This window comes from Pezoporus flaviventris, unplaced genomic scaffold, assembly GCF_033815535.1.
Source record: "Pezoporus flaviventris isolate CSIRO_AGI_PZ_B2104156 unplaced genomic scaffold, CSIRO_AGI_Pfla_v1 ptg000036l, whole genome shotgun sequence".
Classification (NCBI taxonomy): domain Eukaryota; kingdom Metazoa; phylum Chordata; class Aves; order Psittaciformes; family Psittacidae; genus Pezoporus; species Pezoporus flaviventris.
Window position 1 is genome coordinate 10281426 of NW_026892584.1, and position 15301 is coordinate 10296726.

General features: G+C 48.8%; 1 protein-coding gene and 1 long non-coding RNA gene across 2 annotated transcripts; one reads left to right on the forward strand and one right to left on the reverse strand.

Annotated features, from left to right (window-relative positions):
• The first annotated feature begins 2440 nt into the window (after positions 1-2440).
• CDKN1C (cyclin dependent kinase inhibitor 1C) lies at positions 2441-3327 on the forward strand. The gene is made up of 3 exons (XM_061464290.1): positions 2441-2936; positions 3029-3155; positions 3263-3327. The coding sequence occupies exons 1-2, from the start codon at positions 2465-2467 to the stop codon at positions 3148-3150; spliced, it is 594 nt and encodes a 197-aa protein (XP_061320274.1). The 5' UTR covers positions 2441-2464; the 3' UTR covers positions 3151-3155; positions 3263-3327.
• A 7760-nt stretch (positions 3328-11087) lies between these two features.
• Positions 11088-12351, reverse strand: LOC133274749 (uncharacterized). The gene is made up of 2 exons (XR_009745231.1): positions 12247-12351; positions 11088-11862 (listed from the first exon to the last, which is right to left on the reverse strand). It is a non-coding gene; the product is annotated as an uncharacterized LOC133274749 (long non-coding RNA).
• Between the last annotated feature and the right edge of the window lie 2950 nt (positions 12352-15301).

Below are 15301 nucleotides of genomic sequence, written 5' to 3' on the forward strand. Positions count from 1 at the left end.
TTTGGGCCAGGAGACCTGTTCATGGCTACCCTCAAGAGCCATTTTGGGAATATTTATCTAAACTTCCTGTGCTACCACTATTGTGAAATGAGAGTAGTCTGTCTGTACCATCAGTCAGCAGTCGTCTGTCAGGCGTGACTCTACACCTACCCAGGAAGCAAGCAGCATCTGCACCCTGAAGACGTTTGCTGCATCTTCTCTTGACTGCAAAGCTACAGACCTTTCCAACTAAACAGCCCAACCCGCAGACGTCAGAAAATTATTTCAGGAGATCAAACCTGCCACACCATTTCACTGCTCATCAGTCTGAGCACGAAAAGACCCTTCCTGTGCAGTGAGCCAGGCTGCAACCCCCTCTCTGGCCAACCCCAGGTCCACGGGTTCAAAACCATAGGTGCTGCTGGTTTCTCCTGGCATGGCCAATCTTTGGGAGTACCACTGAAAGTGCAGATGACCAGAGGGCTGTAGCATCTCTCCTATGATGACAGGCTTAGACACCTGGGGTTGATGAGCCTGGGGAAGAAAAAGCTCCAGGGAGACCTTAGAGCAGCTTCCAGTACCTAGAGGGGGCCTACAAGAAAGCTGGAGAGGGACTTCATGAGGAAAGTAGGGATAGGACAAGGAGCTTTAAACTGAAAAAAATTTAGATTTAGATTAGACATTAGGATGAAGCTCTTTACCTGGAGGGGAGTGAAACACTGGCACAGGTTGTCCAGAGAAGCTGTGGATGCCTCATTCCTGGCAGTGTTCAAGGCCAGGACAGACAGGGCTTTGAGCAACCTGGTCTAGCAGAAGGTGTCCCTGCCCACAGCACGAAGGTTGGAATGAGATGATTAGGTCCCTTTCAACCCAAACAACTCTGTGACTCTATGAAAATATCATACCTCGAAGCCTACAGCAGCTGTCCTGGCTGCCTTGCACTCCTCACCAGTATGGCAAGGGCAGGAGCCAGTGCCCACAGCAGTGCTGGGGGGCTGCACTGTCACAGACATGGGTTGACTGTGAAAACAGCATGGAGGAAGATTACTTACTTTAGCCCAACTGGGGAATGAGAAAGGGCTTTCCATAAGTGCAAGGACCATTACCCCTCTTCTTGAAGCTGACACCTTCCTGCAGTCACCATCGCCCCAAGCGGCCTAAAGCTGTGACCTCTCCAGCCCTGCAGTAAGCTTGCACCTAAGCAGGCTGTGCACAGCCAGCATCACCCTAGGGATTAAAATGAATTTTATTCCCTCTAGGGAATGAAACCATCAATGTTGTCTTTGCTCAAGGGCTCAAGTTTCCCAGCAGCAAGAGCTGTACATACACAGAGAGTCAGTGTCCCCAAATGCTCAAAGAGTGATACAGGTCCACCTTTTCCCTTTTTGTTTGCAGATGAAAAGCTCACTGTGGTAACAAGCCTCTGAGGCACGATTCAAAATTACAGTGACGTTCTGGACCCAATTTTAGCACCGTGTCAACTACGCCCCCCCCCCCCCCCCCCGCTTCAAACTCCTCCATCCCAAAACAACAAGAGGCAACAATTGCAGTGACCTGCAGAAAATGTAAAGCACAAGCCAGCTGATCCCTGGCAACACAATAGCAAGATTAGTTCATCTGCAGTGAACAAACACGTATTATGTGGGTTTTAAAGTTAGGAGAGGAAAATGCTGTGGTTTTAATGTATTTCTATTCAGTAAGGCTGCAACTTATTACTTCCATGCAGCTGAGAAGCCCTGTTTTTAAAAATAGCCTTCAGCTTGTTTTGAAATCTGCAAACATCTCGCTTTGTTCTGCAGCAGTGCAATAAAAACCCGAGCCAGAAACGATCCCGTTTTCCTCCACACGCATCACCTCCCCCTCCCCAAACCCCTGCGCCCCGCGGATGCTGGAAAACCTGACGACAACCCTCGGATAAAATAATAACAGCAATAAAAATGATAACAGACACACGCACACCCCCTACACGCTGAAACGGCAACACGGAGGGGGGAAACCAGCCCCGAAAGACGCCGGAGACGAACCTCCGGAGGAGCCTAGGTCACCAGCAGACAAAGGGAGTGGAGCCGGCGGCGGGCGGGGAGCGCCACAGCACCCCCGAAGGTCGGGCCAGCGCTGGGGAACGTGCCCCCGGGCCCCGGTGGGGCCGGGCTGGGCCGCGCCAATGCGGCCGGCGGCGGCGCGGCGCTGCCCACCGCAGCCAATGGAGGGCGCGAGCAGGAGGGCTGCCGCCGGGGGCCGGGGGGTAGCGGGGGGGGACCCGCCAATCGCGGCGGGCCGATGGTAGGGAAATACTATTATGCTAATAGTTGTTTTGCTCGCATTCGCGGGGAGTGGGGTTTAAAAGCCAGGCGGCGAGGGGTAGCGGCTTAGAGGCGAAAGGCAGGGCCGATAGGATAGCAGGCGGGGCGGGAGGCGAGGAGCGACGGGGGGGCACCCACCGCGCCCCATCCCTCCCACCCATCCCGCGTTCTCGCCAGCGGCGATGCCCAACGTGCACCTCTCCGCTGCCGCCGCCGCCCTGGAGCGCCTGTCCGTCCGGCGGGCCCTAGGCGGGCACGGCCGCAGCCCCGTCTGCAGGAGCCTCTTCGGGCCGGTGGACCATGAGGAGCTGGGCCGGGAGCTGCGGAGCCGCCTGCGGGAGATCGGGGAGGATGACCAGCGTCGCTGGGACTACAACTTCCACACCGACACACCGCTGCCAGGGCCCGGCCGCCTGCGCTGGGAGGAGGTGGAAGGCGGCGCTGTGCCCGCTTTCTACCGGGAGACGCTGCAGGTGGGGCGGTGCCGCGTCCCGCTCCTGCGGGCACCCCCCTCCCCGCCGCCGTCACCGCCGCCCCCCGCAGCCGCCGTCGCCAGCAAGGGGCCCGGAGGGCGCCTGAGCCGGGAGAACCGCGCCGCGCCCTGCTGCCGTGGCATGCGGCTCTGCCGGCGGGGCCCAACGGCCCGCATCACAGGTGCGTGGAGGCGCTGGGGGGGGTCTGTGGGCGGTGGGTGCCCCGCCGCAGCGGCTGACGGATCCCCCCGTTCCTCTACGTCCCCCATCCAGATTTCTTCGCGAGGAGGAAAAGGCCAGCGGAGTCCAAGGCGGCGACGGAGCGTCCCGCCGTCTGCCCGCAGCCCCCCGGCGCCGCTACGGCTGAGCAGGCTCCCCGCAAGCGGCTCCGGTGAGCCAGGTGAGGAGCGCCCCGGGGGTGGCTGGGCATCGCTGTTTTATTGCCCTATTTTTTATTTTTTTTTTCTTTTTCCCTGATTATTTTTTCTCCTTCTTGTTCCTCCCCAGACTTTTGCACTACGGCACCCACGGGAGAGGCGCACCGCCCCCCGGAGGTGCGGTGAGCAGGGACTCCCCCTGGGCCCGCCTTCACCGGGAATGGGACCGGGAGACGAAGTCGAAGCGCTTCCCAGCCGGTCGCGGCCGGAGCAGTATTAACGTACAACTGTGCAATGTATTACGTTTTGTATAGAAATGTATTATGCCTAATGTGAGTACACTGGCCTGAAGTGTAAAGCTTTAAAAGTCATTTATATGAAATGCTTAATCTCTGCTGAGCTATCAGTGCAAAAAAAAAAAAAAAAAAGCGAGTGTATATTTGTACAGAACTTTTTTTAAGAGCTATACTAACTTATATTTTCTATTTATGTCAGAAATGTGGATAACTTTGACATCCAATAGCCTTTCGGTTTTTTTTTTTTTTCTTTTTGGTTAAGCCAGAGGGCACTATATTTGCTTTTGTTATTTACAAAATGTAAATTTATTTTTATAGTGGGATTTTTTTTTCTTTTTTTTGCATTCACAAGATGTAGCTATGAATCAAAATATTTACTAGACTTGAAGACAAATCTGTTTCAGTGGTTCCTGAGCCGGTCTGTACCACTGCCATTGCAAATAATGCCACAACTTCAGAAACACTAAATAAAGAAGCCAGGAAACCCTAGCAAAGCTACTCGGTGTGTGCTGTGCCGGCGTCCTCGGGTGGAGAGGGGAAATGCGGGGCGGGGGGGGGGAAGCTGGGGCTGGGGAGGCAAGCTCAGGTCTATGTATTTGAGGCGGGGAAGAGGGCAGGGATGCGGGGACGGCGCGTCCACCTCGACGCCCTGCGGTGTGGAGCTGGTGTGCAATTCCGAGGGGAACGGGTTTATTTTCCACCCTTCCCAGCTCTAAAAATAAGTGGTTTTGAGTATTGATGAAGTTCGGCAGCACACGCCCTTCTTCACGCCGCAAATTTATCCTTTCAGCACGTTTTCTGAGGTTTTATTTGTTTTCAGTCGTTTTCTTACCGAAGCTGTATCTGGCCCCTCCTTGAGGGCCTGACTATGCTGAGTGCGGCAGCACCCCATCAGGGCTACCTACGGCTGCTGCAGCTTTTGCTTAGGGACTGCCTGTGGGGGTGACCACAGCCGCACAGTACCCTCGGTGGGCTCAGCACTGGTTGGACACCCCTGCCTTGGGGGTGAGGGGGAGATTGTCCCCGGTGTCTTCCAGCATTCAAACCCTGACCTGGAGCTCTAAGCTGTGGCTATCCAAGGAAACACTTCCTGGTACCTCTTGCCCAAGCTCAGCAATGATTTACAGGGCAAACATACAACAGTGCTAGGAAAGGCAGCAATTTCAGCTCCCATAAAAGAGGGGGGGGGGGGGGGGAAGGGGGGAAACAACAAACAGACAAAATACCCAGCATTTTGGCATTAATGCTTGGGGGTGGCAGTGCTGTCACAACCAGGCACCCAAGGCAGTTTGTGGGTCACCCTGTCCCCTTGGTCGAGGAGCAGGTTTAAGCAATGGGATCTGCACACAGCCTCATGGAGTCAGGGCACACACCCCTCTCAGGGTCCCAAACGCTGTACTGCCCAAAGAGTGGGGAACAGACCAAGTCTGGTCGTTGATGTAAATGGTGCAAGGATTGGGAAACTGGAGAGTACAGATGGGGAGCAGGGATGTGGGAGGGGGATGGGGGTCCTAGAGGCATGAGGACCAGCTGGTCAGACTTGTCCTTTTCAGACCCCACTCCACACCGTATCACCTCTTCGGAGTGTTGCACCACCATGCAGGACCCATCAGGTGGGGAGGGACAAGGGCAGCACTCCCCAGCCCTATGAGCTCTGCAACAATGATCTTTCATGGAGAAGGGAGGGAGCCAGGAGAATAAAGCTCAGGGTTTATCCGCATCATCTTCCCCTGGACCCTGCAGGGCTCCTCTCTGCCACCCTGTCACGGCCACCAAACGCTGGCTGTAAAAGTAGCATTGATTACCTCCAGCTCCATGATCGCTTAATCAGAACAGGATTATTTTACATGCCTGCATCAGTGGCTGCTGTCTCAATATGATTTCCCCCTCCCCCTTTGAAAAGAAAAATAGCTTTTCCCTTTCCTTATGAAAGCCAACAATACCCGGAGTGAGGCAGCTGGATCCTCCAGGATTTATGGGCTTTTCTCTCGCTTTCATGAAAGCAGGTGCCTTTGGGACCTCCATTGTCCCAGCCCCCAACTAATAATAGGACTTTCTGCAATGAAAGATCCCTGCTCTGAGCTCCCAGATACCTCAGCCAGAGGAGCTGCCGCCTGCCCCGAGGTGTGCCCAGCCAGATCGGGAGGAGCTGCCGCCTGCCCCGAGGTGCGCCCAGCCAGCTCGGGAGGAAAGTCCTAACCCCGGGAAGAGTTTAGGCATGGGATTCTATTAAAGCAAATAATTCCAGCTCTTGAGCATCTCCCAAGAGGAGCCAGCAGGTTTCCATGCTGATGTGGGGAGGGCTGTGTCCCGCTCACCCTGAGCTCCACTCTCTCAGAGGGCCCTGGGGTGCGGGAAGGTGTGCGGCTGCCTGCGCCCTGCCGCACCCTGCCTGGCCGGCCCTCCTCACCCCGGCACAAAGCACACTGCCCCTATTCTTTCGGCCTTTGTAGCCATATGGCAAATCCATGTAGACACAGCCAACATCCATTTATTCAGGCACATAATGTCCCGCAACAGGGAACAATTGGAACTTTGTTTGCTTCTATTATTGATGCGAATGGGCAACAGAGAGAGGGAGAGAGAGAAAAAAATCATTTAACTATAAGAGATATCCAGCTAATTATGAACCATATGTGCCTATAGTTTCAAAGCAATCCACTGAAGTTCATTTTAAATCTAGACTACTTTATTAGTAAGGAAGACAGATGTCTCAACAGTACATGCATCAGAGGAAACCATGTAAAGAAGTTCTTGAAATATTTAACTAGGACTCATTCATAGTCAGAGGGGCTTTAAAGTGCCCTTTATCATGAGAATGCATGGGCAGAAGAAGAGGAAGGCTGCCGGTTGTTACCGCTAACCCACTTACCCCTTAGTGGTAAATCTCAAATTCCACTTTAGATTTGAGGACAGGAATATTTTTGGAAAGGATTCAAAATATCAGAGATCTTGAAGGACTGATCTTGCAGCTCATTACAGCTACAAAAAGTCAGGTCATTATTTGAGCCACCTTAATCCCAGGCTAAAACCAGCCATGCAATTAGAGGAATAATCTACGTCAAATCACCACCTCTCCATCTACTGAGAAGCAAGAGCTGTGAGTTTGAGGGATGGTTACTGCAGTTCCTCCCCTGCCCCGAGAGTGATAGAGATGGGAGCATTAACATTGCCAAACCTACAAAGTTTCATTTCAAACAAGCATCTTTCGAATCCTGCAGTGGGTTCCTAAAAGGAAAGGGCACTGCAGGAAGACTGGAAGGGAAGCTTGGCAGGAGGAAATCTTCCAGATTTTTTCTTTTTTTTCTCCCCTCCCCCCCCCCTTTTTTTTTAGGAAGTGCAATTATCAGCAAACAGTCTTGGCACAACGGTTAGCGCTATCTTTATGAGCACAGCAACATCTACCAGTAATTAAGCCACTTCAGTTAGATGAATGCAACATATGGTTGACACTGGGAATCATTCTCCTCCCCAGCCTCAACTTTTCTTTCCAGGCCAAAACTTGTTCTGTTATAGCTTAAAATAAACAAAAAGCTGCTTTCCACTTCTTGAGCAAATATTTGTTGCTAATGAGCAGGAGATGTAGGCAACAGGATGGGGAAAAAAACCCATCATTTTTAAAGAATAATTTCCTATGTTTGAGTACCAAAATAAAATATGTTCACTACATGCCCAATTCATTTGCAAAGAGTTGTGATTGCTTGGTAGGATGGCTACACCCGAAGATCCATGCGAGGAATGCACGCAGGGAGACAGAAATTGAATTGACCATGTTTAAGCAGAGAAATAGATGTGAAGAGGAAGAATGCATCCATATACACAAACCCACACACATATATGCATGAAATAACTAATCAGGGAGTATAAAATAATTAATCAGGGAGCTAGAGGGTTTTTTAGCCATTTCATCATCTATTGCTACAGAATAAACGGTTTTCTAATGCTTTCCCCTCCACTAGCATGTAGCCTATCAGAAATGTTGAGAAGACTTTGGAACAAAGCAGGCCTGAACACTAACTGAAAGTCGAAAGTCTTTGTAAGATGAAAGGGTAGGATTATACCTGTTATTCTGATTTACAGAGAAAGGAGGAGAACTAAGTATCTCCTCTTATATCACATAGCATGTAGAGTGGTAAAGACGATGCAGTCTCATTTGGTGTCAGTGGTGAAATTCTCAACAAAAAGAACTAGATGTTTTTGTTTGTTTGCTTTTTAAAAATCAAGGGGTATTTTTAGCCCTATATCTCCAAGAAACTTTTGCTTAGACAGATTCTGGGGGGAGAAAGGGGAAGAAAGATGCTAAACTATTAGATAAGCTGCACAGAATGTAAAAACCCAGAAGCAGGCCCTGCTATGAGATAAGAAAAAAAAATACCTCAATTTTTTTTTTAAACATAGGACAAACTAAATTTTGGAACCACTTTCCCCAATCTGCACAGACGAGTCTCTGCTGCAGGAAAACCAATGGCCAGTGGTGGTTGTGCAGCCTTGCATCCGCATCTGTGGTGTTACTGGGTCCCAATCTATACAATGGAGACAGGGATGCAGGGAAAGGGAACAGGAGGCATGGACTTGGGGGCAGCACTACAAAACACAGAGGATGGGGCTAACAGGGTACAGGTGAAACAGAAGCACATTTGAAGCTGGGGTATACTGGGAGAGGCTGGGCAGAGAGCATCACACTGTGTGCAAGGGGAGGGACAGAAGGGAACAGGTCATGACGTTTATATTCTGCATTATATATTTATTTATATTCTGCACATTCCTTCAGAGGCTGCCTGGCCCCAACACATCTCTCCTGCCATCAAACACCCATGAAACTCATCTGGTAACGTCCCATCCCTCCCTCAACTCACCTACATATGGGTACTAATGATAATCTGTTATGTATTATCCCTGTGGGCCAGGTCAATGTGGGATCTGAAATGCCCCAGCCTTGATGAGGAGTTACTAGGCTTCACATCACCCCAGGATTACTCACTTTCCTCTACCAGATTTGCAGTACGTACTTGATGCTCTCTCCTGCGCAGGCACTACACTTTTATTACATGCAGAATGAGGGCTGGGAAGGAAATACTCAAGTTTCAGAGGTGCCTGAGCTGTCTGTACAATTTCAGCCCAGATCCTTTGCTCACAGTGCATTTTCACAGGCATGCTCACAATTTCTTGCCTCAGGGCACATTCTACCCACTTCATGCAGGCACTTTCACTTGCAGAATGAATCTGAGCTGTGTGGCAAAGGGGAAATTGCTGGGGAAAATGTCCAGAGAAGCTGAGAAAGTAAAGCAAGGGCCTGCAGGCTGCTTTTGTGCTTAATCCAATGCCAACTCCTGGATGCAGGATTTTATTCTTTGGAGGTCAACTGACTCCTCCTGACCTGTTCCTGCAACAGAAGCTTTGTGCAGTCCTGGGCAAGGTGCTTGAAGTTTTTGTGAGCAGCTACTAATTGTGCTCATCTTTGTTGGGTATCTAATAGGAGATGCTTGGGTCCAACTCGCAAAGAAGGTGCTGAGCATCCACAGCTGCAGTCAGGGTCACTGAGCATCAGGCTCTGCATGTGGTTTCAGCGAGACAAAGCCCAGGGCTTGGAACAGGATGGCTAGGGGTACCTTGGACCAGCACTCAGAATTAATTATTAGCTCTCATCGCTTTTCATGTTGGCCACCATCATTAAACAGGGATAATAACGCTTGTTATTTATATTTTAATCCATTAATGTTTGGAAAGCTTTCAGATACTACTGTGAGCAGCACTGTATAAACCCAGTGGGAAAATTAATAATGTCTTTGAGCAGGGTTCGAATAGTGCATAGTTAATAAGACACAGCACCGTCTATTGAGCAGTGAGAAAAACAAAATTGAGCAACTGCTCATTAAGCGAGCACCGTTCACTCTGTGCACTCAGTGCGATCATTTAATTAAAAGATTTTATCATCGTGCACAGACACAAGGGGGCAGAGCCGCAGCCCTGACTTTCCTCATCCTCACCTGCTCCTCATCAAACACACTAGACTATTTGTTGGATATAACCTACAATAGGAACCTAAAAAACAGTCAAAATCAGCTTTTTCAAGCCCCTACACTAACAGAATGCTCACTACTTGAGCTTTGATAAGTCTTTTCACCTCACCGCATTTTTTTCCACTCCTTGTCACACATCAGTCCCGCCCTCACACTGCCTACTCTCCATGACTGGGGAGACAAGATGAACTCCCAGACTCCTGCAAGCACAGCATCTCGACTACAGACCATGATCTCCACTGCTTTGCCATCACAGCAAGCCTAGGAAGTCACCCCTGTGCCTGGCTACATGGCAGAGGAAAGGAGAAGAGTTTTTCAGAACTGGAAGATGCTTTGATCAGGGCTATTTCTGAGCGATGCTGGATTAGAGGGACGGGATCACACAGCTCCGCTTGCACACCACTCTCTGCCAGTGCATGTGAAAACCAGCCACCTGAAAAACAAACAAACAAACAAACAAAACCAAACCACCCGAAAAACAAACAAACAAACAAACAAAACCAAACCACCCTCCCCAAGAATACACCACCACTATTGCATCTGTTTTTACACAAAAACAGAGGAAAACTCCCTGTTTGGGTCAGATCAAGAAGCTTGAGACATACTGGGACCCAAGATTGCCATCAGTTTAATCTAGAAAACAATGGGCATGAATTGTTTTCATACATGCTAGGATAATTGGTTCCGCAAAGCTTGCTTTTCCTAAGACCTTCATTCAAGGCATTTTCTAATGTGGCTCTAGTTTACGTAACTTCAGTTTTGCTGGTGCTGTACAACATCTCATCTGCTGGCTGGTGGCACCCAAAGTTTTGGATCTTTCTTTTTTTTTTCCAGGTTTTGCTCTCACCCAGATGAGTAAGCAGGACTGGAAATACTGGCACCTGGTTCTCTGTTTTCTTCTGCACCACATTAGGCCAAACCTGTTTCTTCATCCCACTAACTAACGGAGTCGGTATGCATATCCCTCCAGAGGAAAATGTCCACCTTTTCTGCCAAGACCAAAACTTTGCAGCTGCTACGACCAGGCTTTTCTGCTTGGAGAGGATGTGGTGGTACCTGAAACCCACTTCAGCACTCCCAGATTCATCCCTCCTCTCCTCTGGCTGCCAGGCAGGACTGCTGTCCTGTGCTGCACCGATGAGGAGCCCAGGGAGCGCAGCAGGTTACTGGATGTTACAGGGGTTGGGAATTGGTGGGGGAACATGTGTTTAACTTGCGCTGGGATGGCAAGAGGCACCAATGAGTACAAGCAGGGCAGCAGGACATGGTAGGGACAGCGAGGACACCCCACAGCTGCAAGCAGGAGCCCCTTTTCCCTGTCAGTACAACTCCTGTGCTGGGGTGCTCCTCTGGCCAGGCACAGCCTTTCTATAGCATGAATAAAAGCAGCAGTTTGCATTTGCTAGCATGTGTGCAACACAGGACAGCACAGCTCCAAGCAGCAGCAGGGGCATACAGGAGGAGATTCAGGGGTAATTTCCATAATAATCACTGTTACCAAACATCCATAAACCACAGCCTGCAAAGACACCTTATCAGAGGGAATTAGCTGCAAATTACAAGATGTGCTCATTGGTTTTGGGTTTGTGCCTGTCTGCAGGATTTCAAGGAGTTGGTGCAAAAAATCTCTTTAACCATATTAAATAATAATTTTAAAATCTTAATTTAATTTGAGAGCTATTAAGAAGCAGAGACCAAATACTGAATTTATATTTGTAGCTTCCTCTGTGCTCACTGAACTGTTCCATCAGAGGAAGGACAACAGGGGGGAGGAAAAAAAAAAAAGGAAAGAATAAAACTCTCCTAACTACCATATTTCCCTGAAATTCAACTATACAGAACCAGGATAATTACAGACTGAGGAGAAATACTGCAAAACATCAGCTCAGAAGTGTTGTTTTTTTTTCTTGACCCTGTGGACTATAATGAGAGATAAAGAGATTGACCATTTTGGGAGGAGGATGCCTTCATTTCTCGATGTGACTGTAGATTATTTCAGCTTCAGGAGACAAGAATGTCCCTTTAACATCTGACCTGGCCTTTATTTAAGAGCAGCACTTCACGGTTCAGGAAAGACAGACAATTTTCTAATTCCCAGCTCCGCTGGAGGCTGAGGCAGCAACTTCCAGACAGGACACCTGCTAACACTAGAGAAATGGCATTATTATGTCTACAAGTTTACAAATCTGAGGATCAAAAAGCCTTTGCTTCTGCTGCTACTCCACAGGCCAAGGACGACAACTTTTTCAAAACAGAGTTTCACAGAGGTTTTTCTTCCCCCCTCCAAGAAATGGTTTCTTTTCACTTTCAGCAGATCAGTTTCCACGTGAAAAAGTCAATAGTCAAAGAGTTTCCCAAGTTCCGTTGGTGTGTAGCAGAAAGGGATTAGACCTGGGGCCTTTTCACTGGCAAGCCTTTAAGCAAATAAATGTTCTTGAATTCTTAAAGAAACAAACGTAACTTAAACAAAAATCCCGAATATATGGGATGTGCCCTTCCCCAAATTAAAAATAAAAAGAGCAAGTGAGAGAAACAGTTACTGAAGCTTTAAGGCAAAGTAGGGTTAAATATTTGTCTACTGTAATTTTGCCTTTTTTCTTTTTTTGCTAGTTATCCCAAAGGGAATGGTTGTTCTACATTAGACATTATTGAGAATGAGTTATTAAGCCCTAACACTCAGTGTAATGCAGTGGTTCATTTTTTAATAGATCAATTCAATCCAGAACTCTGATTCCCCAAGAAGGAGAGGCGAAAAGCAGACTGCATTCACGTACACATACCCCAGTTCAGAGTCTTACCTGATAGGCAAAGGCATTGCTTGATTCCTCCTCACCCCTGAGTCCCAAAGCTGAAGCTTGCAATTTTTCTCTTAAGGCACAATCAAATCACAATGCATGATGATTTTTTTCATGGTGTTTTTCTTATGTTCCAAAAATCACAACATACAGATCATTCAAAACCAAAAGTTTTAAATGTATATGTATATAAAAATACATACATATATAATTTTTTTTTTTTACTGCCTGACAAACAACGCTTGCTTGGGAGCAGCTCCCCTAGCCTGCAGACAAGGATCCAGGTGTCTCTGTCAGCAATTTGCCAGGATGCCTAACACCTGGGTCACTGTTTGCAGGCTGGTTTTAATTAAGCCAGAAAACTAAGGAAAATTCAGGCAAAGCAGTTGGCTGATACGCTCTAAAATCAGCAAGGAAACATCAGCAGCTTGCTTTAATAAAAGCCATACAGGAAAAAGAAAGTGTAGATTTGCAACTGGACAGAAACTGATATGCTGTCTGATAAATTTGTCTCTCACTGTTATATAGTTTTAAGGGTTTTTCTAACACTAATATACTTTTCCTGTTCCCCTGTAATAAGAATAGGACTTTAGCATTTTTTAAGAGGCCTGTGTACCTCTGTGAGCCCAGACTGCAACTCTTCCCTACCGCTGCTTTGTAAAATTGCCACCTCTGATTTCACAAGAAGCCACCTTACAGCTCTGCCTCTGCACCCACCCCAGAGCCCCCAGCCTTAGTCCAGTTGAAGAGTTTGGTGGTGGCTAATCCATGTCCAGCCCCACTGGCAACTGGGGCAGATCCTTGGGCCTTTCCTACTGCTATGGGATTTGCTCTAGAGAGCACTTTTGAACCCAGTGACAACGAAAATGCAGAAGTGCCTTAAAATATGGCTGAGAGGAAAGGAATTAAGCAGCTTGCTTGCTGCATTAGCAGCACAGCAGTGGGGATGCTTACCTGGCTGACCTGCCTTGAATAACCTCTTTCTAGCTGAAAACCCAGGAGCCAAACCCACACCTCCTACCCCAGGGTCAAAATCATCCTGCCACTGGGTGAAGAAGGGGAGCACAGCCTCCTCTCCTCCCCTCAAATTACAAAGCCTTGAGTGTAGAGAAGGGCAGCCTGAGCTCACAGCTTTGCCCCAAGGTTACCCCTGCAGAGCTGAGCTGCAGCACTGCAGTGAGACACATTAATAATTTGCACCAATAAAAAGAAGGTGGAAGGAGTCTGACTTCCATCCCATACAATTGCGGCAAGCACTGTCTAAACTGGCTTTAAAGAAGGAAAAAAAATCCCATCATTTTTGCTCTTTTTGGCACTTTTTTCCTTGTTGAGATAAAGCATTTCAGTGTGATCACCTTTGAGCATTTGTAAAACCACAGACCCCATTTCAGGACAAGCTCATCTTACTAAAACCCAGTGAAACCCCGGAGACATTGGGGAGGAAGGCACACCTCAGCATCTTTTCCAAATCTGTTTTGGTGGCTCTTCCTCACTGCCACACCTTCGGAGCTGGCTGGATCCCCTCTGGGGTTTTGCATGTTAAAGCTACCCACAGGTGCCCCCTTTTGTACAACCTGGTCCCCCTCCCCACCCTCAGATCCTGAGACCTATGGTGCTACCCACTCCCCTCTTCCCATCAACACTAACACCTGCCTTTTCAAGAAGAAGTTTTTAAAACAGAGAGATCCCTTATTTTCATGCCAAATCCAGCTTTATGACCCTAGTGATGGTAAGATGCTAGCTAAGGAAAGCTTATTTTCCCACTGCCCCAAGAAAATGAGTTTTCCGTGGAATCCTGTCTGATCCAGGCAAAATCGTCCCTGCCTCCCATCCCAAATCGCTCGCGCCAGTTCAGGAAAAAGAAAAATTTGCCTTTTTCCTCTGAGGAAAGCGGTAGGCAAGGCAGGGAAGAAGAGCTTTAAAGGGAGGGAGCGAGGAGGCCGAGCTCACGCACGGATTTTAATCTGATCACTTCCCTGTCAAACTAATCCCTGCCTGACTCAGATCGGACTTTTAGAAACGTGCCTGGAAACCAAAAAGCAAACCTCATTTGAATGAAGCACACACTCCGCAGCCCCCATCTGCAAAGGGCCGCAATTAAATGCGAGGGAAAAAAAAAAGGGGGGGGGGGGGGGGAAGGCGGGGTAGGAGTGGGGAGAGAGAGAGAAAATTAGCATTTTCCGCGGCCATCTGGCATGAGGAGCAGGCGAAGAGGAACAAAAGGAGATTTAGGCAAAGGGGAGAGGCGAGTGTGCCATGGCATTGACCTGCAAATGAGCCTTTGTGAGCGAATTAAAGCTTCCCGGACCCCCCGGGACACCCCAAAACAGGCACCATTACAAACCATCCGGACAAAAACTCACTCATCAAAATTGTCTGCGTTTGAAGGGGGGGACGACGACACACCATTTAAATCTGCACCTTCCCCGCCCCCACCCCCTGTAATAAGCGGTTAATAGGGGCTTGGCGGGGGGGCGGCCCCCGTGCACCCCCTGCCCAGCACCCCACTCTGGAGGCATAAGGGGGGCGGACGGGCCGGGGAGATACCGTAGAAACGTGTCTCGTCCATAAAACCCAACTGAAACGTTATTTATAGCCCTAGCCCTAAACAATAGGGAAGGAAAAAAAATAAAAGGAGGGGGGCCTTTGGTGATATATTAGCTTCCAGATGCTGTTTATTTAATTCCGGGGGGGGGGGGGGGGACACGGGACACGGACAGGTTTGTTTGAAAGTATATTTCTAAAGCAAATATTAATGACTTTTTTTCTCTGGGGATGGTAGAGAGGAAAGGGATTATCAGGGGTGCTATGGCCCAAAAAGAGATGGAAAACCGTGAGGGTTAGAGCTTTTGTTTCCTACCGCCTTCCCCCATGACTCTTGCCTTTAAACTGGGATTTTGAAGTGAAAGCGAAGATTTTGGCCTGGGGTACATACATGGGGGGGGGGGGGGGTGGGAGGGGGTTCTGGTGTAGAAGACATCACCCTCCATCCTCTTTCCAGAAAGGGAATAAGGACTAAAGTCGGGGGCCAGCTGGGGGAAACTTGTAAATGAAACGT